Source organism: Anarhichas minor, unplaced genomic scaffold, assembly GCF_050575085.1.
Source record: "Anarhichas minor isolate MPS153535 unplaced genomic scaffold, ASM5057508v1 ptg000088l, whole genome shotgun sequence".
NCBI lineage: Eukaryota > Metazoa > Chordata > Actinopteri > Perciformes > Anarhichadidae > Anarhichas > Anarhichas minor.
In genome coordinates this window covers 642,428-667,804 of record NW_027466534.1, presented here as the reverse complement: position 1 = coordinate 667,804, position 25,377 = coordinate 642,428, and the positions used below count along the sequence as shown (strand labels likewise).

Sequence of the window (25,377 nt, the reverse complement as noted above, 5' to 3'; positions counted from 1 at the left end):
TTGGTTAGCCGTTAGCGGTGCTGCTAACGTTACTAGCTATCCTCCTGTTGGTTAGCCGTTAGCGGTGCTGCTAACGTTACTAGCTCTCCTCCTGTTGGTTAGCCGTTGGCGGTGCTGCTAACGTTACTGGCTCTCCTCCTGTTGGTTAGCCGTTAGCGGTGCTGCTAACGTTACTAGCTCTCCTCCTGTTGGTTAGCCGTTAGCGGTGCTGCTAACGTTACTAGCTCTCCCCCTGTTGGTTAGCCGTTAGCGGTGCTGCTAACGTTACTAGCTCTCCCCCTTTGGTTAGCCGTTAGCGGTGCTGCTAACGTTACTAGCTCTCCTCCTGTTGGTTAGCCGTTAGCGGTGCTGCTAACGTTACTAGCTCTCCTCCTGTTGGTTAGCCGTTAGCGGTGCTGCTAACTTTACTAGCTCTCCTCCTGTTGGTTAGCCGTTAGCGGTGCTGCTAACGTTACTAGCTCTCCTCCTGTTGGTTAGCCGTTAGCGGTGCTGCTAACGTTACTAGCTCTCCTCCTGAGTCTCAAACTCATTTTCACTCTGGGCCACATCAGCATCACGGTCGCCCTCAAAGGGCCGGTTGTAAATGTAAGACTGTAAATGTAACTTCTCCTAACATATTGGTAAATAACTGTCTCTGCATTTGATTATTGTTTATTCAAGTGTAAAAATATTGTACATGCAGTTATATAAATGTAAAAATATATTTAAGCACATTTCTGTTATAACTTAAATCCTTTTAATTTATCGTTAAGAAACCCACATTACTCTATCAAAGATCAAACTATTAAAGAAAATAGCAAAGACAAATATCAAACACAAGTTATTACAACAACTTTGTTCAATGCTTAAAATCCTTTCAAGGGTGTGTTTGCACAATCCCACGTGAAGTATTTCATGTGTTTTAAAGCCACGTTTAAAGTAGTCTTCAATCTATTCACAAAACATTTACATTTCAGGTGTACAGTAACCAGCCAAAGAGCTGCTTCTATGACTGTGTTTAAGTATCTCATAACTATGACTTTCTATCAAAGTTATGACTTTCTGTCTCATAACTTTGACTTTCTATCTCATAATTTCGACTACGGGGATATTTTTATTATCAAGTCTAACTTTAAATATTTATTTATTTTCTGCTGGCGGATTCGCGGGCCACATAAAATAACGTAGCGGGCCGGATTCGGCCCGCGGGCCTTGAGTTTGAGACCCCTGGTTTAAACACTGATTGGTTGTTTACAATGAAACATTATCAGAGATCAGAGACTAGAAACTCATGTTCTACTGAGTCAGTAACACTTTATTTAGACTCTGATGGTTAACTTTAAACTGTGTCATTAATTCGCGTTTCACATGCGTGTGATTTTTTTTACGTGTGCGACCCTTTTACATAGAAATATGTCTGTTTATTTTTATGTTTGACTACCGATATACAGCTTTTTAGCTTTGAACTAGTAGCTGAGATGCCTGAACGTGATTTGAACGTTGTTTCACATACTTCTTCAGAGCAACAGCGTGCAGCAAAATAAATGCTGCCGAGTTTAATCTCTCTCTCTCTCTTCCTCTCCAGAGCGCATCAAGAGCTGTAAAGGCTCCACAGGCTTACTGCTGCACAGACCTCCAACCTTCCTGTGGCCGGTGGTGGTTCTGTCTCTGTGGAGTGTCCTCGGGACAGACAGCTCGACAACATGAGGCGGCACTCTTGGACATTTATGACCAACAGAAATGTATTCATTCACATTTAACCGTTGTACATTTGTACTGTTTTTAGATGTTTTTTTTTTTTCATTTTGCTCACAAAAATATAGCAAATTTCAGTATATTCTGTGAGTGTGATTTAAATGTTGTATGTGTGTCATCTCCAGAGCTTTAGCATAGATCCAGGGTTCCTTCAGCTTAAGGCAAGGTAGATGTAAAACTTTTGAAGACTTTTTCATTACCACTTGGAATTACTTTGGTGGTTGTTTGACCCATCCACCTGTGTGTCTATTTGAATCTTTAATACTTCACTGTTCATACTACGTCACTAGAAAAACATATCATCATGATATCCTACTAAAAGCTATGCCTCATTTTTCGTGTGTTTTCCTACGAAAGTCGGTGACGCGTGTCACTTTCCGCTCCTTACATTCATACAGTCTTTTCAAAATAAACTTACGTCTTCACAGGAAACTAATAGTTTACTTAGTTAGATTTAGGGAAAGATCGTTAAATACTTAGGTTTAGGAAAAGATCGTTAAATACTTAGTTAGGTTTAGGCAACAAAACTACTCGGTTAGATTTAGGAAATGATCATCATTTGGGTTAAAATAACGACAGAAGCGTCGTTACTGAAGTATGCAAGTTACGTGACAAATAAATCAATGTTGACTTCTCGTTTCACACGGAGAACAAACAGCGGCCTCCTGGACGAGAGATTCGTGTTTGTTTCTTTTTCATGATTACGTGGATAAATTACGAAATTATTCTGTGGGTCTCGAATTACGGCGCATCATTGTTCGTAGGTATAGCATCGAATGCTGGATGAGATCAACCTGGACTAGATCATTTGTTCCAACCATTACGTAATGCGGAGTTCAGAGGTCGTGGTCATTTTACATATTTCTGTGAGATCAGGATGGAATCTCCAGTGGGAGGCTGCCTGATGTAAAAAACATATGTTGGTTCAACTATCCTGATCTGTTAAGTTATGATTTTTACCAATGATTTTAAGATTATACAATGCAAGATCAGAAAATAGAGACTCATATACCCTACTTCCCTTGTTTTTTAAAGACATTTGATTGGTTGATTTAAGACATTTTGATACCAATTAAGGCCTTATTTTTAGATGTATAAGAGAGTTATAGAGGCCAAGATCGAAACCACTCTCATGTCTGTACGATCAATATGTAGCTACCACCAGTAGCAAGTTAGCTTAGCTTAAAAGGCCAGTAAGATTTGGCGCTGCCTAGGTTGCAGATTGCAGATTTCTATTTTAACCCGCACAGATTTTTCTAACCTTTACAGCACTGTGAACTCACAGACCAGTTGCATGAATTGTAAATCATCTCATATGATAACAGTCTACTTCCTGTTAACACAGATGCACTGGTTTAGCTCAGTGGTTACTTCGCTCCTCAAATCTTTCAGATTACTTGGTTCTCTCCCTCCTCGGGATCAAACCTCGGGCGCTGTCCAGTGTTTTCTCTCCCTCTGCTCTGTGGTTCTGCTAAAGACTCATGAACACCAGAGACACTGAGTGAAGCCGTCTCTTTGTGGTTCATCCTCCATAAACATTCTCCACCTCCAGTATTGTTTCTGCTAAATAGTTTAAAGTAGACTTGAAGAACAGTTCCTCTCTGGTTCCTGTTATTCTAGTCTGAAGAAGAACATGTGAGTCTCAAAGTTTTGTCCTAAAAGCAGACGACAACAAAAGTGAACTCTTCAGCTGAAGTGTCTTAAAGCTGCCATCACCATCTTGGTTTTTGGTCGTCGCCATCTTGGTTTTTTGCAACCAGAAGTGACACTATAGAGGGCGGAGCTAAGAACAAGTGAACCCTTAATGAGACATATCTATGACCAAAATGTTTCAATTAACTTTCATGAAGTGAAAACACACTGTTAAAGGGTTAAAGCTGAATAAATATATAACGGACGACTCTCAGACCGGACAAGTCTCTGGTAGAGACCTGTCAATCACCGTGTAGCCCCGCCCTAAAGCATCCCCTGCTTTATGGTCTGTTTGACTCTAAATGGACCATCATTTACTAAATGAACATCATGCTGTATTGAAGAAGACTTGAAACTAGAGATTGAGACCATAAACTCATGTTTACAATGTTTACTGAGGTAATAAATCAAGAGAGAAGTAGAGTCATTTTCTCATAGACTTCTATACAACCAGAGGAGGCACCCCCTGGTGGACACTAGAGAGAATGCAGCTTTAACACGTGAAGCTTTGACTTCACTTTACTGAACTGGAGGTTGCCGCCTGGTCGGGAAGAAGTAATAATATCCCGGATATATCTTTTTTTTTGATTAAAACTAAAAATATAGGTATGGGGCAGTAGAGAGAATGCATCTTTAACACATGAATCTTTGACTTCACTTTTGTTGTCGCCTGCTCTTAAAACAAAACTTCAGAAAACACTGGACAGCGCCCGAGGTTTGATCCCGAGGAGGGAGAGAACCAAGTAATCTGAAAGATTTGAGGAGCGAAGTAACCACTGAGCTAAACCAGTGCGTCTGTGCTAACAGGAAGTAGACTTTATAAAGACTGCTACTGTCTGCTGCGTCATCAGGAGCACAGAGGAGACTCTGCAGCACTCTCATGTTCATGAAGACAGTTTCACATCACAGCTGCTGCACTGGTTTAGCTCAGTGGTTACTTCGAATCATTTCTCTTTCAGAGAATCCGACTCTCCTCCCGTCCGCGGGATCGAACCCTGGGCGCTGTCCAGTGTTTTCTCTCCCCCTGATTCTAAACTGAACCACAACAGCTGATTTTTACATGCATGTCTTGTTAATTAAAGAGAATCAAAGTTACATCTCAGGAGCTACAGAGTCTTTATAAAGTCTACTTCCTGTTAACACAGATGCACTGGTTTAGCTCAGTGGTTACTTCGCTCCTCAAATCTTTCAGATTACTTGGTTCTCTCCCTCCTCGGGATCAAACCTCGGGCGCTGTCCAGTGTTTTCTCTCCCTCTGCTCTGTGGTTCTGCTAAAGACTCATGAACACCAGAGACACTGAGTGAAGCCGTCTCTTTGTGGTTCATCCTCCATAAACATTCTCCACCTCCAGTATTGTTTCTGCTAAATAGTTTAAAGTAGACTTGAAGAACAGTTCCTCTCTGGTTCCTGTTATTCTAGTCTGAAGAAGAACATGTGAGTCTCAAAGTTTTGTCCTAAAAGCAGACGACAACAAAAGTGAACTCAAAGCTGAAGTGTCTTAAAGCTGCCATCACCATCTTGGTTTTTGGTCGTCGCCATCTTGGTTTTTTGCAACCAGAAGTGACACTATAGAGGGCGGAGCTAAGAACAAGTGAACCCTTAATGAGACATATCTATGACCAACATGTTTCAATTAACTTTCATGAAGTGAAAACACACTGTTAAAGGGTTAAAGCTGAATAAATATATAACGGACGACTCTCAGACCGGACAAGTCTCTGGTAGAGACCTGTCAATCACCGTGTAGCCCCGCCCTAAAGCATCCCCTGCTTTATGGTCTGTTTGACTCTAAATGGACCATCATTTACTAAATGAACATCATGCTGTATTGAAGAAGACTTGAAACTAGAGATTGAGACCATAAACTCATGTTTACAATGTTTACTGAGGTAATAAATCAAGAGAGAAGTAGAGTAATTTTCTCATAGACTTCTATACAACCAGAGGAGGCGCCCCCTGGTGGACACTAGAGAGAATGCAGCTTTAACACGTGAAGCTTTGACTTCACTTTACTGAACTGGAGGTTGCCGCCTGGTCGGGAAGAAGTAATAATATCCCGGATATATCTTTTTTTTTGATTAAAACTAAAAATATAGGTATGGGGCAGTAGAGAGAATGCAGCTTTAACACGTGAATCTTTGACTTCACTTTTGTTGTCGCCTGCTCTTAAAACAAAACTTCAGAAAACACTGGACAGCGCCCGAGGTTTGATCCCGAGGAGGGAGAGAACCAAGTAATCTGAAAGATTTGAGGAGCGAAGTAACCACTGAGCTAAACCAGTGCGTCTGTGTTAACAGGAAGTAGACTTTATAAAGACTGCTACTGTCTGCTGCGTCATCAGGAGCACAGAGGAGACTCTGCAGCACTCTCGCGTTCATGAAGACAGTTTCACATCACAGCTGCTGCACTGGTTTAGCTCAGTGGTTACTTCGAATCATTTCTCTTTCAGAGAATCCGACTCTCCTCCCGTCCGCGGGATCGAACCCCGGGCGCTGTCCAGTGTTTTCTCTCCCCCTGATTCTAAACTGAACCACAACAGCTGATTTTTACATGCATGTCTTGTTAATTAAAGAGAATCAAAGTTACATCTCAGGAGCTACAGAGTCTTTATAAAGTCTACTTCCTGTTAACACAGATGCACTGGTTTAGCTCAGTGGTTACTTCGCTCCTCAAATCTTTCAGATTACTTGGTTCTCTCTCTCCTCGGGATCAAACCTCGGGCGCTGTCCAGTGTTTTCTCTCACTGTGGTTCTGCTAAAGACTCATGAACACCAGAGACACTGAGTGAAGCCGTCTCTTTGTGGTTCATCCTCCATAAACATTCTCCACCTCCAGTATTGTTTCTGCTAAATAGTTTAAAGTAGACTTGAAGAACAGTTCCTCTCTGGTTCCTGTTATTCTAGTCTGAAGAAGAACATGTGAGTCTCAAAGTTTTGTCCTAAAAGCAGACGACAACAAAAGTGAACTCAAAGCTGAAGTGTCTTAAAGCTGCCATCACCATCTTGGTTTTTGGTCGTCGCCATCTTGGTTTTTTGCAACCAGAAGTGACACTATAGAGGGCGGAGCTAAGAACAAGTGAACCCTTAATGAGACATATCTATGACCAACATGTTTCAATTAACTTTCATGAAGTGAAAACACACTGTTAAAGGGTTAAAGCTGAATAAATATATAACGGACGACTCTCAGACCGGACAAGTCTCTGGTAGAGACCTGTCAATCACCGTGTAGCCCCGCCCTAAAGCATCCCCTGCTTTATGGTCTGTTTGACTCTAAATGGACCATCATTTACTAAATGAACATCATGCTGTATTGAAGAAGACTTGAAACTAGAGATTGAGACCATAAACTCATGTTTACAATGTTTACTGAGGTAATAAATCAAGAGAGAAGTAGAGTAATTTTCTCATAGACTTCTATACAACCAGAGGAGGCGCCCCCTGGCGGACACTAGAGAGAATGCAGCTTTAACACGTGAAGCTTTGACTTCACTTTACTGAACTGGAGGTTGCCGCCTGGTCGGGAAGAAGTAATAATATCCCGGATATATCTTTTTTTTTGATTAAAACTAAAAATATAGGTATGGGGCAGTAGAGAGAATGCAGCTTTAACACGTGAATCTTTGACTTCACTTTTGTTGTCGCCTGCTCTTAAAACAAAACTTCAGAAAACACTGGACAGCGCCCGAGGTTTGATCCCGAGGAGGGAGAGAACCAAGTAATCTGAAAGATTTGAGGAGCGAAGTAACCACTGAGCTAAACCAGTGCGTCTGTGTTAACAGGAAGTAGACTTTATAAAGACTGCTACTGTCTGCTGCGTCATCAGGAGCACAGAGGAGACTCTGCAGCACTCTCGCGTTCATGAAGACAGTTTCACATCACAGCTGCTGCACTGGTTTAGCTCAGTGGTTACTTCGAATCATTTCTCTTTCAGAGAATCCGACTCTCCTCCCGTCCGCGGGATCGAACCCCGGGCGCTGTCCAGTGTTTTCTCTCCCCCTGATTCTAAACTGAACCACAACAGCTGATTTTTACATGCATGTCTTATTAATTAAAGAGAATCAAAGTTACATCTCAGGAGCTACAGAGTCTTTATAAAGTCTACTTCCTGTTAACACAGATGCACTGGTTTAGCTCAGTGGTTACTTCGCTCCTCAAATCTTTCAGATTACTTGGTTCTCTCTCTCCTCGGGATCAAACCTCGGGCGCTGTCCAGTGTTTTCTCTCTCTGTGGTTCTGCTAAAGACTCATGAACACCAGAGACACTGAGTGAAGCCGTCTCTTTGTGGTTCATCCTCCATAAACATTCTCCACCTCCAGTATTGTTTCTGCTAAATAGTTTAAAGTAGACTTGAAGAACAGTTCCTCTCTGGTTCCTGTTATTCTAGTCTGAAGAAGAACATGTGAGTCTCAAAGTTTTGTCCTAAAAGCAGACGACAACAAAAGTGAACTCAAAGCTGAAGTGTCTTAAAGCTGCCATCACCATCTTGGTTTTTGGTCGTCGCCATCTTGGTTTTTTGCAACCAGAAGTGACACTATAGAGGGCGGAGCTAAGAACAAGTGAACCCTTAATGAGACATATCTATGACCAACATGTTTCAATTAACTTTCATGAAGTGAAAACACACTGTTAAAGGGTTAAAGCTAAATAAATATATAACGGACGACTCTCAGACCGGACAAGTCTCTGGTAGAGACCTGTCAATCACCGTGTAGCCCCGCCCTAAAGCATCCCCTGCTTTATGGTCTGTTTGACTCTAAATGGACCATCATTTACTAAATGAACATCATGCTGTATTGAAGAAGACTTGAAACTAGAGATTGAGACCATAAACTCATGTTTACAATGTTTACTGAGGTAATAAATCAAGAGAGAAGTAGAGTAATTTTCTCATAGACTTCTATACAACCAGAGGAGGCGCCCCCTGGCGGACACTAGAGAGAATGCAGCTTTAACACGTGAAGCTTTGACTTCACTTTACTGAACTGGAGGTTGCCGCCTGGTCGGGAAGAAGTAATAATATCCCGGATATATCTTTTTTTTTGATTAAAACTAAAAATATAGGTATGGGGCAGTAGAGAGAATGCAGCTTTAACACGTGAATCTTTGACTTCACTTTTGTTGTCGCCTGCTCTTAAAACAAAACTTCAGAAAACACTGGACAGCGCCCGAGGTTTGATCCCGAGGAGGGAGAGAACCAAGTAATCTGAAAGATTTGAGGAGCGAAGTAACCACTGAGCTAAACCAGTGCGTCTGTGTTAACAGGAAGTAGACTTTATAAAGACTGCTACTGTCTGCTGCGTCATCAGGAGCACAGAGGAGACTCTGCAGCACTCTCGCGTTCATGAAGACAGTTTCACATCACAGCTGCTGCACTGGTTTAGCTCAGTGGTTACTTCGAATCATTTCTCTTTCAGAGAATCCGACTCTCCTCCCGTCCGCGGGATCGAACCCCGGGCGCTGTCCAGTGTTTTCTCTCCCCCTGATTCTAAACTGAACCACAACAGCTGATTTTTACATGCATGTCTTATTAATTAAAGAGAATCAAAGTTACATCTCAGGAGCTACAGAGTCTTTATAAAGTCTACTTCCTGTTAACACAGATGCACTGGTTTAGCTCAATGGTTACTTCGCTCCTCAAATCTTTCAGATTACTTGTTTCTCTCTCTCCTCGGGATCAAACCTCGGGCGCTGTCCAGTGTTTTCTCTCTCTGTGGTTCTGCTAAAGACTCATGAACACCAGAGACACTGAGTGAAGCCGTCTCTTTGTGGTTCATCCTCCATAAACATTCTCCACCTCCAGTATTGTTTCTGCTAAATAGTTTAAAGTAGACTTGAAGAACAGTTCCTCTCTGGTTCCTGTTATTCTAGTCTGAAGAAGAACATGTGAGTCTCAAAGTTTTGTCCTAAAAGCAGACGACAACAAAAGTGAACTCAAAGCTGAAGTGTCTTAAAGCTGCCATCACCATCTTGGTTTTTGGTCGTCGCCATCTTGGTTTTTTGCAACCAGAAGTGACACTATAGAGGGCGGAGCTAAGAACAAGTGAACCCTTAATGAGACATATCTATGACCAACATGTTTCAATTAACTTTCATGAAGTGAAAACACACTGTTAAAGGGTTAAAGCTGAATAAATATATAACGGACGACTCTCAGACCGGACAAGTCTCTGGTAGAGACCTGTCAATCACCGTGTAGCCCCGCCCTAAAGCATCCCCTGCTTTATGGTCTGTTTGACTCTAAATGGACCATCATTTACTAAATGAACATCATGCTGTATTGAAGAAGACTTGAAACTAGAGATTGAGACCATAAACTCATGTTTACAATGTTTACTGAGGTAATAAATCAAGAGAGAAGTAGAGTAATTTTCTCATAGACTTCTATACAACCAGAGGAGGCGCCCCCTGGCGGACACTAGAGAGAATGCAGCTTTAACACGTGAAGCTTTGACTTCACTTTACTGAACTGGAGGTTGCCGCCTGGTCGGGAAGAAGTAATAATATCCCGGATATATCTTTTTTTTTGATTAAAACTAAAAATATAGGTATGGGGCAGTAGAGAGAATGCAGCTTTAACACGTGAATCTTTGACTTCACTTTTGTTGTCGCCTGCTCTTAAAACAAAACTTCAGAAAACACTGGACAGCGCCCGAGGTTTGATCCCGAGGAGGGAGAGAACCAAGTAATCTGAAAGATTTGAGGAGCGAAGTAACCACTGAGCTAAACCAGTGCGTCTGTGTTAACAGGAAGTAGACTTTATAAAGACTGCTACTGTCTGCTGCGTCATCAGGAGCACAGAGGAGACTCTGCAGCACTCTCGCGTTCATGAAGACAGTTTCACATCACAGCTGCTGCACTGGTTTAGCTCAGTGGTTACTTCGAATCATTTCTCTTTCAGAGAATCCGACTCTCCTCCCGTCCGCGGGATCGAACCCCGGGCGCTGTCCAGTGTTTTCTCTCCCCCTGATTCTAAACTGAACCACAACAGCTGATTTTTACATGCATGTCTTATTAATTAAAGAGAATCAAAGTTACATCTCAGGAGCTACAGAGTCTTTATAAAGTCTACTTCCTGTTAACACAGATGCACTGGTTTAGCTCAGTGGTTACTTCGCTCCTCAAATCTTTCAGATTACTTGGTTCTCTCTCTCCTCGGGATCAAACCTCGGGCGCTGTCCAGTGTTTTCTCTCTCTGTGGTTCTGCTAAAGACTCATGAACACCAGAGACACTGAGTGAAGCCGTCTCTTTGTGGTTCATCCTCCATAAACATTCTCCACCTCCAGTATTGTTTCTGCTAAATAGTTTAAAGTAGACTTGAAGAACAGTTCCTCTCTGGTTCCTGTTATTCTAGTCTGAAGAAGAACATGTGAGTCTCAAAGTTTTGTCCTAAAAGCAGACGACAACAAAAGTGAACTCAAAGCTGAAGTGTCTTAAAGCTGCCATCACCATCTTGGTTTTTGGTCGTCGCCATCTTGGTTTTTTGCAACCAGAAGTGACACTATAGAGGGCGGAGCTAAGAACAAGTGAACCCTTAATGAGACATATCTATGACCAACATGTTTCAATTAACTTTCATGAAGTGAAAACACACTGTTAAAGGGTTAAAGCTAAATAAATATATAACGGACGACTCTCAGACCGGACAAGTCTCTGGTAGAGACCTGTCAATCACCGTGTAGCCCCGCCCTAAAGCATCCCCTGCTTTATGGTCTGTTTGACTCTAAATGGACCATCATTTACTAAATGAACATCATGCTGTATTGAAGAAGACTTGAAACTAGAGATTGAGACCATAAACTCATGTTTACAATGTTTACTGAGGTAATAAATCAAGAGAGAAGTAGAGTAATTTTCTCATAGACTTCTATACAACCAGAGGAGGCGCCCCCTGGCGGACACTAGAGAGAATGCAGCTTTAACACGTGAAGCTTTGACTTCACTTTACTGAACTGGAGGTTGCCGCCTGGTCGGGAAGAAGTAATAATATCCCGGATATATCTTTTTTTTTGATTAAAACTAAAAATATAGGTATGGGGCAGTAGAGAGAATGCAGCTTTAACACGTGAATCTTTGACTTCACTTTTGTTGTCGCCTGCTCTTAAAACAAAACTTCAGAAAACACTGGACAGCGCCCGAGGTTTGATCCCGAGGAGGGAGAGAACCAAGTAATCTGAAAGATTTGAGGAGCGAAGTAACCACTGAGCTAAACCAGTGCGTCTGTGTTAACAGGAAGTAGACTTTATAAAGACTGCTACTGTCTGCTGCGTCATCAGGAGCACAGAGGAGACTCTGCAGCACTCTCGCGTTCATGAAGACAGTTTCACATCACAGCTGCTGCACTGGTTTAGCTCAGTGGTTACTTCGAATCATTTCTCTTTCAGAGAATCCGACTCTCCTCCCGTCCGCGGGATCGAACCCCGGGCGCTGTCCAGTGTTTTCTCTCCCCCTGATTCTAAACTGAACCACAACAGCTGATTTTTACATGCATGTCTTATTAATTAAAGAGAATCAAAGTTACATCTCAGGAGCTACAGAGTCTTTATAAAGTCTACTTCCTGTTAACACAGATGCACTGGTTTAGCTCAATGGTTACTTCGCTCCTCAAATCTTTCAGATTACTTGTTTCTCTCTCTCCTCGGGATCAAACCTCGGGCGCTGTCCAGTGTTTTCTCTCTCTGTGGTTCTGCTAAAGACTCATGAACACCAGAGACACTGAGTGAAGCCGTCTCTTTGTGGTTCATCCTCCATAAACATTCTCCACCTCCAGTATTGTTTCTGCTAAATAGTTTAAAGTAGACTTGAAGAACAGTTCCTCTCTGGTTCCTGTTATTCTAGTCTGAAGAAGAACATGTGAGTCTCAAAGTTTTGTCCTAAAAGCAGACGACAACAAAAGTGAACTCAAAGCTGAAGTGTCTTAAAGCTGCCATCACCATCTTGGTTTTTGGTCGTCGCCATCTTGGTTTTTTGCAACCAGAAGTGACACTATAGAGGGCGGAGCTAAGAACAAGTGAACCCTTAATGAGACATATCTATGACCAACATGTTTCAATTAACTTTCATGAAGTGAAAACACACTGTTAAAGGGTTAAAGCTGAATAAATATATAACGGACGACTCTCAGACCGGACAAGTCTCTGGTAGAGACCTGTCAATCACCGTGTAGCCCCGCCCTAAAGCATCCCCTGCTTTATGGTCTGTTTGACTCTAAATGGACCATCATTTACTAAATGAACATCATGCTGTATTGAAGAAGACTTGAAACTAGAGATTGAGACCATAAACTCATGTTTACAATGTTTACTGAGGTAATAAATCAAGAGAGAAGTAGAGTAATTTTCTCATAGACTTCTATACAACCAGAGGAGGCGCCCCCTGGCGGACACTAGAGAGAATGCAGCTTTAACACGTGAAGCTTTGACTTCACTTTACTGAACTGGAGGTTGCCGCCTGGTCGGGAAGAAGTAATAATATCCCGGATATATCTTTTTTTTTGATTAAAACTAAAAATATAGGTATGGGGCAGTAGAGAGAATGCAGCTTTAACACGTGAATCTTTGACTTCACTTTTGTTGTCGCCTGCTCTTAAAACAAAACTTCAGAAAACACTGGACAGCGCCCGAGGTTTGATCCCGAGGAGGGAGAGAACCAAGTAATCTGAAAGATTTGAGGAGCGAAGTAACCACTGAGCTAAACCAGTGCGTCTGTGTTAACAGGAAGTAGACTTTATAAAGACTGCTACTGTCTGCTGCGTCATCAGGAGCACAGAGGAGACTCTGCAGCACTCTCGCGTTCATGAAGACAGTTTCACATCACAGCTGCTGCACTGGTTTAGCTCAGTGGTTACTTCGAATCATTTCTCTTTCAGAGAATCCGACTCTCCTCCCGTCCGCGGGATCGAACCCCGGGCGCTGTCCAGTGTTTTCTCTCCCCCTGATTCTAAACTGAACCACAACAGCTGATTTTTACATGCATGTCTTGTTAATTAAAGAGAATCAAAGTTACATCTCAGGAGCTACAGAGTCTTTATAAAGTCTACTTCCTGTTAACACAGATGCACTGGTTTAGCTCAGTGGTTACTTCGCTCCTCAAATCTTTCAGATTACTTGGTTCTCTCTCTCCTCGGGATCAAACCTCGGGCGCTGTCCAGTGTTTTCTCTCTCTGTGGTTCTGCTAAAGACTCATGAACACCAGAGACACTGAGTGAAGCCGTCTCTTTGTGGTTCATCCTCCATAAACATTCTCCACCTCCAGTATTGTTTCTGCTAAATAGTTTAAAGTAGACTTGAAGAACAGTTCCTCTCTGGTTCCTGTTATTCTAGTCTGAAGAAGAACATGTGAGTCTCAAAGTTTTGTCCTAAAAGCAGACGACAACAAAAGTGAACTCAAAGCTGAAGTGTCTTAAAGCTGCCATCACCATCTTGGTTTTTGGTCGTCGCCATCTTGGTTTTTTGCAACCAGAAGTGACACTATAGAGGGCGGAGCTAAGAACAAGTGAACCCTTAATGAGACATATCTATGACCAACATGTTTCAATTAACTTTCATGAAGTGAAAACACACTGTTAAAGGGTTAAAGCTGAATAAATATATAACGGACGACTCTCAGACCGGACAAGTCTCTGGTAGAGACCTGTCAATCACCGTGTAGCCCCGCCCTAAAGCATCCCCTGCTTTATGGTCTGTTTGACTCTAAATGGACCATCATTTACTAAATGAACATCATGCTGTATTGAAGAAGACTTGAAACTAGAGATTGAGACCATAAACTCATGTTTACAATGTTTACTGAGGTAATAAATCAAGAGAGAAGTAGAGTAATTTTCTCATAGACTTCTATACAACCAGAGGAGGCGCCCCCTGGCGGACACTAGAGAGAATGCAGCTTTAACACGTGAAGCTTTGACTTCACTTTACTGAACTGGAGGTTGCCGCCTGGTCGGGAAGAAGTAATAATATCCCGGATATATCTTTTTTTTTGATTAAAACTAAAAATATAGGTATGGGGCAGTAGAGAGAATGCAGCTTTAACACGTGAATCTTTGACTTCACTTTTGTTGTCGCCTGCTCTTAAAACAAAACTTCAGAAAACACTGGACAGCGCCCGAGGTTTGATCCCGAGGAGGGAGAGAACCAAGTAATCTGAAAGATTTGAGGAGCGAAGTAACCACTGAGCTAAACCAGTGCGTCTGTGTTAACAGGAAGTAGACTTTATAAAGACTGCTACTGTCTGCTGCGTCATCAGGAGCACAGAGGAGACTCTGCAGCACTCTCGCGTTCATGAAGACAGTTTCACATCACAGCTGCTGCACTGGTTTAGCTCAGTGGTTACTTCGAATCATTTCTCTTTCAGAGAATCCGACTCTCCTCCCGTCCGCGGGATCGAACCCCGGGCGCTGTTCAGTGTTTTATTTTGTTGTCACTAACATTTAATATTTCCTCTGCAGGTGTATTTAAATCATACAATCTGATGTCACAGTGAATGTTGTGAAGAATGCGTGACACTAAAACGCCGTCAGATGTCCAGCTGATCGTGAATCCTCTCGGCCTGCATTCTTTTTTTATTTTATGAAGACGCTTGCAAGATTGAGGTTTCCGGTTGTAAAATGTCAAAATAAAGCATTTCCAAAATGTTTATATTACAGTAAGTTGTGCAATATATTTAAGAAAATGAGTTTCATTGTATTGTTCTGTCAGAGCAACCTGCCATTCAAAGGATATCAAAAATCTAAATTAATCTATATCTTTATATTGCACATATAGATCAGTCAGCTATATTATGGGGAAGTATGCATGCACATACAAGGAATTTTACCCAAATATTATGTACACAAGTACTGGAAAATATAGGTAAATATAATTAGTTAATAAATAGATACAAAAAAGCAGCAATGACCAGCAGTAAAATATATATTTTATATAATTTATTTCGGGTTTTTGAATTCTTCCGTCAATGATCTGGTAAAGCCGAGTGTTCCTGAACGCCCCATCTCCACCAAATACATGCGGCATTATCGACCACACACCGTGGGTCAGATATTTGTATTTCGTTGCTTTATTAAAATCTATTTTCAGAGAGTTATCAGCTGATCTGGAATCAGGATTATTATAATTTCCTGTCGCGCATGCGTACAAGCCGACATACGACGCTGTGCTCTGTTGACAAATATCAGGGGGCGGGACCACTGCGGCGTAAGTAGATCTTTGTTCATACTGCAGCGTATTCTACGTAATTCAGCACTTTGTGTGTATTTTAGCTCTTTTAATATAATTTGAGATTCGCTTGTATTTGATTTTGGCGGGAAACTGCGCTCACAAAGTTACCGGAAATTTGGAAAGTGCTTCGTTGAACATCTGTAAAAAGAAAACCGCTGTAATGTAGCAGAGAAAAGGTAGGATCCGGGTCAAGCAGGATAAAATGAGATGTGTGACTTCCGGTGCGGATCACCAAATTAAAATAATAATAATTACTTTATTTATATAGCACCTTTCAAAGTGCTTTGACAGACAAAGCAGCAAAAGCAAGGAAATAATATCAATAACAGAAAGCTCAGTGAGACAGTCCATACGATACAAATAAACTAATAAATAAATAAATAAAATAATGTATATATATATATATATATATATATTTAGTAAAATAATTAAGTAAAATCAACAAATAAAAATAAAACAGAAAAGCGACGACATCACCTAAAAGCCAGTCTTTGCAAATGTATTTTACGAAGTACGTGTTTCATTTTCCTTAAAGATGTTTTGAGTTAAAGCGCACAAAAGTTAATAATCCAGACTGCATGTTTGAATTATATTAATTAAATGTCATAATACTGTTTTTCCATCACACACCAGAACGCCCTCGCGACTCTTTTGTTGTTGTTCGATACGCTCTAAACGTGATGCTTTTATTTTGAAGGCGCACACAGACAGTTTCCGTGGCCACCCGTGGTAACATCCGGCTACTTGACTCAGCTCGGCGAAGCCTCACGACTAAAGCGACCAAAACAAGCCGGTTTTCAGACGATCAGGTTCATCTTTGTCGCTGCTCGATGTTGTCGATCAAAGTCTTAAACTCATGAACTTGTTTCTTCAGTCTGAGGCGGTCTCCTCGTGCAAGACTGTCGGCAGACATGAAGAGGTGAGTGGTGACGTCAACGGTAACGGCACGCGCCATTGTCAACTAATACCATTTATTATTTATTATTATTATTTTATTTAACTATAATATGTTTTTAATTTGTGCAGCCAACAGAAAAGCCTTGAACCAGATGAGAGTGTGACTGTCAACGAGGAAGGTAAACATATTATTAATTAATGTCACTATCTTAACTGTGTTATCTAAAGTTATTTAATATGTACCAATTTAATTTAATATTTTACTTCTTTCACAAGTCAAACAGACTGTTTTCAGTCTAGCAGCTGTCTTTTATTTGATATATTTTTAAATATTATTCTTGTATTTTTTACCTGTTTTATTCTATTTTAGCTTGTTTTTATTGTTTATTCTCTTGTCTCGGAAATTAATGTTTTTAATTTACATATTATTTTTATGTTGTTTTTCTTTTGCATTTGATGTTTTATGAAAGATAAAATAAGATAAACTTTATTAATCCTGAAGGACATTGTTGTGCCGGAGTTTTATTAAAGATTACAACAGAAGAATAACAAAAAAACAATAGAATAAATAGAATAAAGTGCTTTTAATTGCCTTGTTGCTGAAATAGGCTTTATAAATAAACTTAAATTGTCTTTGAATGTTGAAAAGTCATTGATTTGTTGCTGTCCAGGGCTTTAATATTGTGTGTCTCCCCATGAGTTCATGTAATAACACATTTATAACCATAAACACTGTTAGAGGCCACATGGCTGTGTGTTTGTACCTGAAACACTAATAATATGGTTTTTGATATCCTTAAAGCTGATTTTATTTAGAACGACTATAAAGTTGACGTGACTTCGTGCTCCTTCAGGCTCTGTGGCCACGGCGGAGGACCCGGCGGCCATCGCCACCATCCAGTCTGCTGCCACCTTCACCGAGCAGCCCGTCAAGTACCTGTTCAAGACGGAGGGAGCCGGAGGCCAGGTAGGAAGAAGTACTTATACAACATACAGGTAGGAAGAAGTACTTATACAACATACAGGTAGGAAGAAGTACTTATACAACATACAGGTAGGAAGAAGTACTTATACAACATACAGGTAGGAAGAAGTACTTATACAGCATACAGGTAGGAAAAAGTACTTATACAACATACAGGTAGGAAGAAGTACTTATACAACATACAGGTAGGAAGAAGTACTTATACAGCATACAGGTAGGAAGAAGTACTTATACAGCATACAGGTAGGAAGAAGTACTTATACAACATACAGGTAGGAAGAAGTACTTATACAACATACAGGTAGGAAGAAGTACTTATACAACATACAGGTAGGAAGAAGTACTTATACAACATACAGGTAGGAAGAAGTACTTATACAACATACAGGTAGGAAGAAGTACTTATACAGCATACAGGTAGGAAGAAGTACTTATACAACATACAGGTAGGAAGAAGTACTTATACAACATACAGGTAGGAAGAAGTACTTATACAACATACAGGTAGGAAGAAGTACTTATACAACATACAGGTAGGAAGAAGTACTTATACAACATACAGGTAGGAAGAAGTACTTATACAACATACAGGTAGGAAGAAGTACTTATACAGCATACAGGTAGGAAGAAGTACTTATACAGCATACAGGTAGGAAGAAGTACTTATACAACATACAGGTAGGAAGAAGTACTTATACAACATACAGGTAGGAAGAAGTACTTATACAACATACAGGTAGGAAGAAGTACTTATACAACATACAGGTAGGAAGAAGTACTTATACAACATACAGGTAGGAAGAAGTACTTATACAACATACAGGTAGGAAGAAGTACTTATACAACATACAGGTAGGAAGAAGTACTTATACAGCATACAGGTAGGAAGAAGTACTTATACAACATACAGGTAGGAAGAAGTACTTATACAACATACAGGTAGGAAGAAGTACTTATACAACATACAGGTAGGAAGAAGTACTTATACAGCATACAGGTAGGAAGAAGTACTTATACAGCATACAGGTAGGAAGAAGTACTTATACAGCATACAGGTAGGAAGAAGTACTTATACAACATACAGGTAGGAAGGAGTATTTACTAGTTTTACTTAGTTTGTTGCATTACAACCTGGAGTTAATCTGGATTTGTGAACATTGGTGTGTATTGAGGCCCCTCAATACGATCTGGTGGTACCAATTACCTCCAGAAGTCACATAATCAGTTAAATATAGTCCACCTGTGTGCACTCGTTAGAGTCAAATCATGTAGCGGAAGAACCAGACAAGACCAGGACCAGAACTCAGGGACCAGACAAGACCAGGACCAGAACTCAGGGACCAGACAAGACCAGGACCAGAACTCAGGGTTATCTTTGGTCTCTTAGCAGGTTTGTTGTGGAGTCGTTCTCGTACTATTTCGTCATAAAGGATTAAATTGAGACTCTTGGACGACACACAGGTGAACTGTCTGTAACTACATGTGTCCTCTGAAGGTCATCGGTTGCAGCGGATCTGATTAAAGTCTAAAAACGAGTTTGTTCATGTTTTCATTTCATCAATTTTGACCATTTTTGCGTCGGTTCGTTACATAAAATCTGAATAAAAATCCATTTAAATTTCAGGCTGTAATGCAACACAATAGGAAAAACGCACAAAGAGGTGTGAATACTTCACAACGCAAAGAGTCTCTGAGGTGTTCGTTCAGATCTTGTTCGACATTCTTTGACTACCTGAGCTGTTAGTTTAGTTTATTTATTTATTTTGCACAATTTAAACAATAAAATAAAATAAACAAACACAACAGAGATAAATAATATCTCAGTGCAGGAAGAGGCCAAAGGCCAACTGGGTTTATTTGAAGCCTGCACCTTTATAATAGAACAGAGAATGGATGTTATAGCTGTTGACATATTAAACATAAGTACGTTGGTGTAGGTCTGCGGGTGGAAACACACAGACTCACCTTTAGATCCTGGGTTCATGTTGTAGATTAAAACTGCTAAACAACATGAATGACAGGTTTTCTGCTCTGACAGCAAACATGCAAACTGATTCATTAACTGGTTCACATCTTGATAGTGTGTCAGTATCACATTACCCCCCCGGTCTCAGTACTCGTGACCCACTTAGACCTAAACCAGTAGAAGTCAGGTCCGAGAGCTCTGCCGTGTTGTGTAAACACGATAATCTGTGAATGCGTCTCGTCCAGGTGACCTACCGAGTGATCCAGGTGTCCGATGGACAGCTGGACGGACAGACGGACGCGGCCGTCAGCCTGGTCACCGGGTTCCCAGCAACCAGTCAGACCGTCACTCAGGTGAGCAGCACCGGAAGCTCTGGTTCGTACTCGAAACCGGCTTCATGGAGGTCTGAGAGAAGAGTTCCTGTAACTCGTGTCGAGGGTTTTACATTAACGGACAATTAGCTTCTAGAAGCTTTAGAAACAGGAAGTGTTAAACATCTACATGTGAGTAAATATGTATCAGACAAATCAAATAGTTTACAGGATGTTCAACCTTTGTTTCTTTATAACACATTTAATACTTCTTTCTTTACAGGGTTTATATGAAGACAATAAAGTAGTTTATGAATATGAGATATGAGTTTATAGATGATTATAATCCCTCCTCTCTATTGTGGAGGTTAGTTTATGTCTCTGAGTTACTCTCGTTGTCTTTTTCATTCTTCACAGTTCATTTTGTTTGTTCGTCCTCTGGTGGTTCAACATCCTGTAAACTATTTGATTTGTCTGATAAATATTTACTCACATGTAGATTTTTAACACTTCCTGTTTCCAAAGGATCTAAAAGCTAACTGACCATCTTTGTATAATCTTTGTATAATCCCTAAACATCTAAATAGTGTTAGTGTAAATAGTTAATATTTGTGACAGTCAGGTGGTCGCTCGCCAAGTTACAAAAATTCAGAGGTGCACGACCAGACGCCGCCGTGATTACGTCATTTTGTGTCGTGCGGCTTCATGTCGGCTTCAGTATAAACTAAGCTTTAGATGACTCTGTTATCACTGAAGTTTATCTGGTTATTGTTCTATTCTTTGATGGTTACTTACAGTCTTTGTATCCACACTAGTCTGTTGATTTAAAAAGTATCCTGATAGATTTGAGTTCTCATTTCTTTTTCCCAAAATAATGTGTTAATGTGTTAATGAGTTAATGTGTTAATGAGTTAATGTGTTAATGAGTTAATGTGTTAATGAGTTAATGTGATAATGAGTTAATGTGTTGATGAGTTAATAAGTAAATTAGTTAATGAGTTAATGTGTTAATGAGTTAATGTGTTAATGAGTTAATGTGTTATTGAGTTAATGTGTTAATGTGTTAGTTAGTTAATGTGTTAATGTGTTCATGAGTTAATAAGTAAATGAGTTAATGTGTTAATGAGTTAATGTGTTAATGAGTTAATGTGATAATGAGTTAATGTGTTGATGAGTTAATAAGTAAATTAGTTAATGAGTTAATGTGTTAATGAGTTAATGTGTTAATGAGTTAATGTGTTAATGAGTTAATGTGTTATTGAGTTAATGTGTTAATGTGTTAGTTAGTTAATGTGTTAATGTGTTAATGAGTTAATAAGTAAATGAGTTAATGTGTTAATGAGTTGATGTGTTAATGAGTTGATGTGTTAATGAGCTGATATGTTAATGAGTTAATGAGTTAATGAGTAAACGTTGTCTTTGGTGTCAGGCTGTGTTCTCTCAGCCCGACGGGTTGGAGAGCGACGGCGGCGGCGCTGAGACACAGTACACCTACTACCCGGCCACTATCGCCGACGCCGCCACCGGCACCATGGTGACCACGGTACAGGCCTCTGACACTCTGCTGGGTCAGACCACACCCACCGGTAAATACCGCCGAGACACAGAAACACGGGCTGAAGATTACGCTGTTATGTTCTCGACCAGAAAAAAATAAGAGTAGAACGGACATTCACTTTTAAGTTAATGTAGCAAGATGGTCAGAGCAGCGGCCGTCGCCATGTTGGTATTTTTCTCAACCAACCAGTGAACAGGAAGTGAGCATATCTGGACTGAGGAGGAGTGACATAGAGACGCCGTATACGTCTCTGGTAGAGACCTGTCAATCACTGTGTAGCCCCTCCCAAAAGCATCCCCTGCTTTATGGTCTGTGTGACTCTAAATGGACCATAATGTACTAAATGAACATCATGCTGTATTGAAGAAGACTTGAAACTAGAGATTGAGACCATAAACTCATGTTTACAATGTTTACTGAGGTAATAAATCAAGAGAGAAGTAGAGTCATTTTCTCATAGACTTCTATACAACCAGAGGAGTCGCCCCCTGGTGGACACTAGAGAAAATGCAGCTTTAAGACATGAAGCTTTGACTAGCTAGCCCTACCACATCTCCCAGCATCAAAACAGGAAGTCAGTTCTCAAGTAGTTTTGTGGACGACGAGTTTCAGCGAAGCGCCTCGGTGTGATCGGGGTCTAATTCTTCATCGACACAGCGTAGGAAAGCACATTGCTATCGCCAGATGAGTGACGACTTTGGTCAGCTCATTTTCTGTAACCAGTGTATTAGCTAGCTAGGTCGCTAACTAGCAGACAGCAGGCTAGTCAGCTAGCTAGCTTGATTCCACCATTGTTTAATGCTACACTTGTTACAGACATTGAGACGAACATTGGGCTGGAGAAGGACAAGCTAACTAGCTAACTAGCTAACCATCTGTCTCTTCTTCCCGGCAAATTGCGACAACATTTTTTCACCGTTTCCTTTTCGTACCGGTCAAATGACCACAGAGAACAGTGCGATGTCTGTTCTGCTCCTGTTCTCTAGCCATCGTGAATCACTCACGCTCATTACTTGGACTTATACTATTATAATAAACTTATTCCAATCAGCTGACTGTGAGCTTTTGTTTGACAGGGCAGCTCTATGTGATGATGTCACCGCAGGAGGTTCTGACCGGGTGCAACCAACGGACAATCGCACCTCGCACTCAGCCATACATCGCGTAATGACATCATCGTTCAACAGAAATAAACAAACAACGTTTGCATTCTTTAAAAGAATCTCCTTACATCCAGGAAGTGGATCTAACTTTGTTTTAACTCTTTTTTTAATTTTAGAAAGCAGGAAGCTCCTCGCGGCTCCAGAGACGATAAACGGCGAGCTCAGCACAACGAAGGTCAGGAGTGTAAAGATATAGATGTGCTTTAATATAAATATCAGAGCAGGTTTGAAGGATTTAGAGTAAAGTCACGTCGTCGTTGTTCCAACAGTTGAGCGCCGGCGTCGGGACAAGATCAACAACTGGATCGTGCACCTGTCGAAGGCCATCCCCGACTGTAACATCGACTATACCAAGACGGGACAGGTGAGTTCAGACTGAGAGAGAATGAACCAGTAGAGGAACGTAGACGTTCACATCGTAACGTCAGAGAGGACTCAGAAGACAGGACGGGGTCTGTAACATTTCTTCAGATATCTGCAATCACGTGACATCATTAGAGTTAATTTACCTCCTGTGACACGCCGACCAACCACTGTTTCAAAACTATCACTAGAGTGTGTGAAGCTCTCATGTCGACTGTATTAGTAAATCCAGAATTAGATGAGGAAGACCTGGTAATACATGTGGATGGGGAACTATGGGATGAATTGTGCAGAAATGGTGAATTAGATATAGATATAAATTCTAGATATAGACTGACAACAGCTCTATATCACTCCATATAAACTACACAAATACAACTCCAATATCTCGCCCTGTCGCGCTGTTCAATGTCTCTCCATGTTTCTTTAGTTACAGTATGTAACTTTACTGTCATTGTTGTTTATTTCATTTTAAAGTTTGAGTTGTTTGTAGTTTTGTTGACTTCGTACTGTTGTTTATAGTTTAATGTCTCGTCCCTTTCTATAGTTTCTGAGTTGTGTTGTGTGTTGTTGTGTTTTTCAGAGTAAAGGAGGAATCTTGTCCAAAGCCTGCGAGTACATCAAGGAGCTCCGACAGAGCAACCTGAAGCTGGGAGACGACATCAGCACTTTGGATCGACTCCGGATCGACAACCAGCTGCTCAGACAGGAGGTCAGGGGTCAGCTGGAGTTTAGGGATCATTCCATTTATATATTTGTAACATATTATAAACTCTACAGCACGTACGATACCATTAGCCAATCATTGATGATCCATATTAACAGATACAGATCCCTTTGTTTGATTAGAGCAGCTGGTCTACAAGGATCCACCGTCACAAAAATCATTTAAACGCTCTGAAGTCTGTAAACCATCAACAATACTAAATGGTTAACGTTTAAACTTTATTTACACTCTGATGGTTAACGTTTAAACTTTATTTTCACTGATGGTTAACGTTTAAACTTTATTTACACTGATGGTTAACGTTTAACTTTATTTACACTCTGATGGTTAATGCTAAAACTTTATTTACACTGTGATGGTTAACGTTTAAACTTTATTTACACTGTGATGGTTAACGTTAAAACTTTATTTACACTCTGATGGTTAACGTTAAAACTTTATTTACACTCTGATGGTTAACGTTTAAACTTTATTTACACTGTGATGGTTAACGTTTAAACTTTATTTACACTGTGATGGTTAACGTTTAAACTTTATTTACACTGTGATGGTTAACGTTTAAACTTTATCTACACTGTGATGGTTAACGATAAAACTTTATTTACACTGTGATGGTTAACGATAAACTGTTTAACGACCTCTACATTCATTATTACTTCTTAACTTAACTTGTGTGTGTCCTGTGTTGTTCCTCAGGTGGAGGACTGTAAGTCCAAGAATCAGATCCTGAGGAACCTGCTGCGACAGCACGGCATCGTGGGCTCATCCAGCACAGAACCCCAGTGAGGAACCCAGAACCAGAACCTGAAGACCAGCAACGGGCCAAAAGAGAACTTCAGAAATACTTTGAGATACTTTAATTGTGACGGAGAAAACACGAAATAGAGAGAGAGAGAGAGATCATTAATATTCAAGCTTCTTTGCCTCATGACACCTTTGAATATCATCTTTGAAGCTTTTTACAAAATCATTTACCCGGTGAATAAAACCCATTCGTAGAAACTTTAGTGAAAGAAGTTTAATGAGTTCCACAAACTGTAAGATTGTTCATTAACCTCCAGCTCGCTCTAAAACACCAACGTCTCATCTTCATCTTAACCTCTGCAGTTCTTCTCTGTATCACGTGCACTCATTTTAACGTCTCAAAACAAACATTGTGTTCATGCTTCGACTTGTTTCTGATCAGCTGATCGCAGGTTCTTCATCCAGTTCAGATCCTTTCTTTTGCTTATTTTTTTTGTACGTTTCATGAAACCTCCCTGGAGACGATAATTACATTGCAACAATGTAACTAAACAAACAAACAAACAGGGGTTTGGTAAAGCATTGCATTGTGGGTCGGCTATGTATGTCTTTATAGAAAATAAAAAATAAAATAATGTATGTATGTCATAAGCCACTTTCAGCTGTGTTTATTAAAGTTGGTAAATTGGTTGTTGGTATGTACACGTGTTTTTTTTTCATCTTAATTATAAGTATAGATTTTACAGTATTTGTTTTACTAGATAAGATAAGATAAGATATAATAATAATAATCCTTTATTAGTCCTACAGCGGGGAAATTTACAGGATTACAGCAGCGTAGTGGAATATATATATATATATATATATACTTCAGTGAGGCTGGTGGAGCATGTTCTAGGTAGGGCTGTGCCACATCCAATCAATTTCAGCAAACATCCCAGAATGATTTAATGCAAAAACATTAAGGTATCAAACACGTATTACTACTTTGCAGTTAAATATTTAAGCTTTTTTTTTCTG

At 40.4% G+C, this 25,377-nt stretch overlaps 1 protein-coding gene across 4 annotated transcripts; it reads left to right on the top strand.

The window, feature by feature from the left end:
• The first annotated feature begins 15,513 nt into the window (after positions 1-15,513).
• Positions 15,514-25,047, top strand: usf1 (upstream transcription factor 1). 4 transcript variants are annotated; one of them, XM_076081995.1, is made up of 11 exons: positions 15,514-15,619; positions 16,341-16,562; positions 16,670-16,719; positions 17,395-17,507; positions 19,737-19,844; positions 21,232-21,388; positions 22,437-22,524; positions 22,640-22,698; positions 22,793-22,887; positions 23,470-23,598; positions 24,310-25,047. In XM_076081995.1, the coding sequence occupies exons 2-11, from the start codon at positions 16,555-16,557 to the stop codon at positions 24,397-24,399; spliced, it is 897 nt and encodes a 298-aa protein (XP_075938110.1). In that variant the 5' UTR covers positions 15,514-15,619; positions 16,341-16,554; the 3' UTR covers positions 24,400-25,047. The 4 variants fall into 4 exon arrangements, with proteins under 4 accessions (XP_075938110.1, XP_075938111.1, XP_075938112.1 ...); XM_076081996.1 differs by having other exon boundaries at positions 15,570-15,619; positions 16,518-16,562; XM_076081997.1 differs by lacking the exon at positions 15,514-15,619 and adding an exon at positions 15,641-15,819 and having other exon boundaries at positions 16,518-16,562.
• The last annotated feature ends 330 nt before the right edge of the window (positions 25,048-25,377 follow it).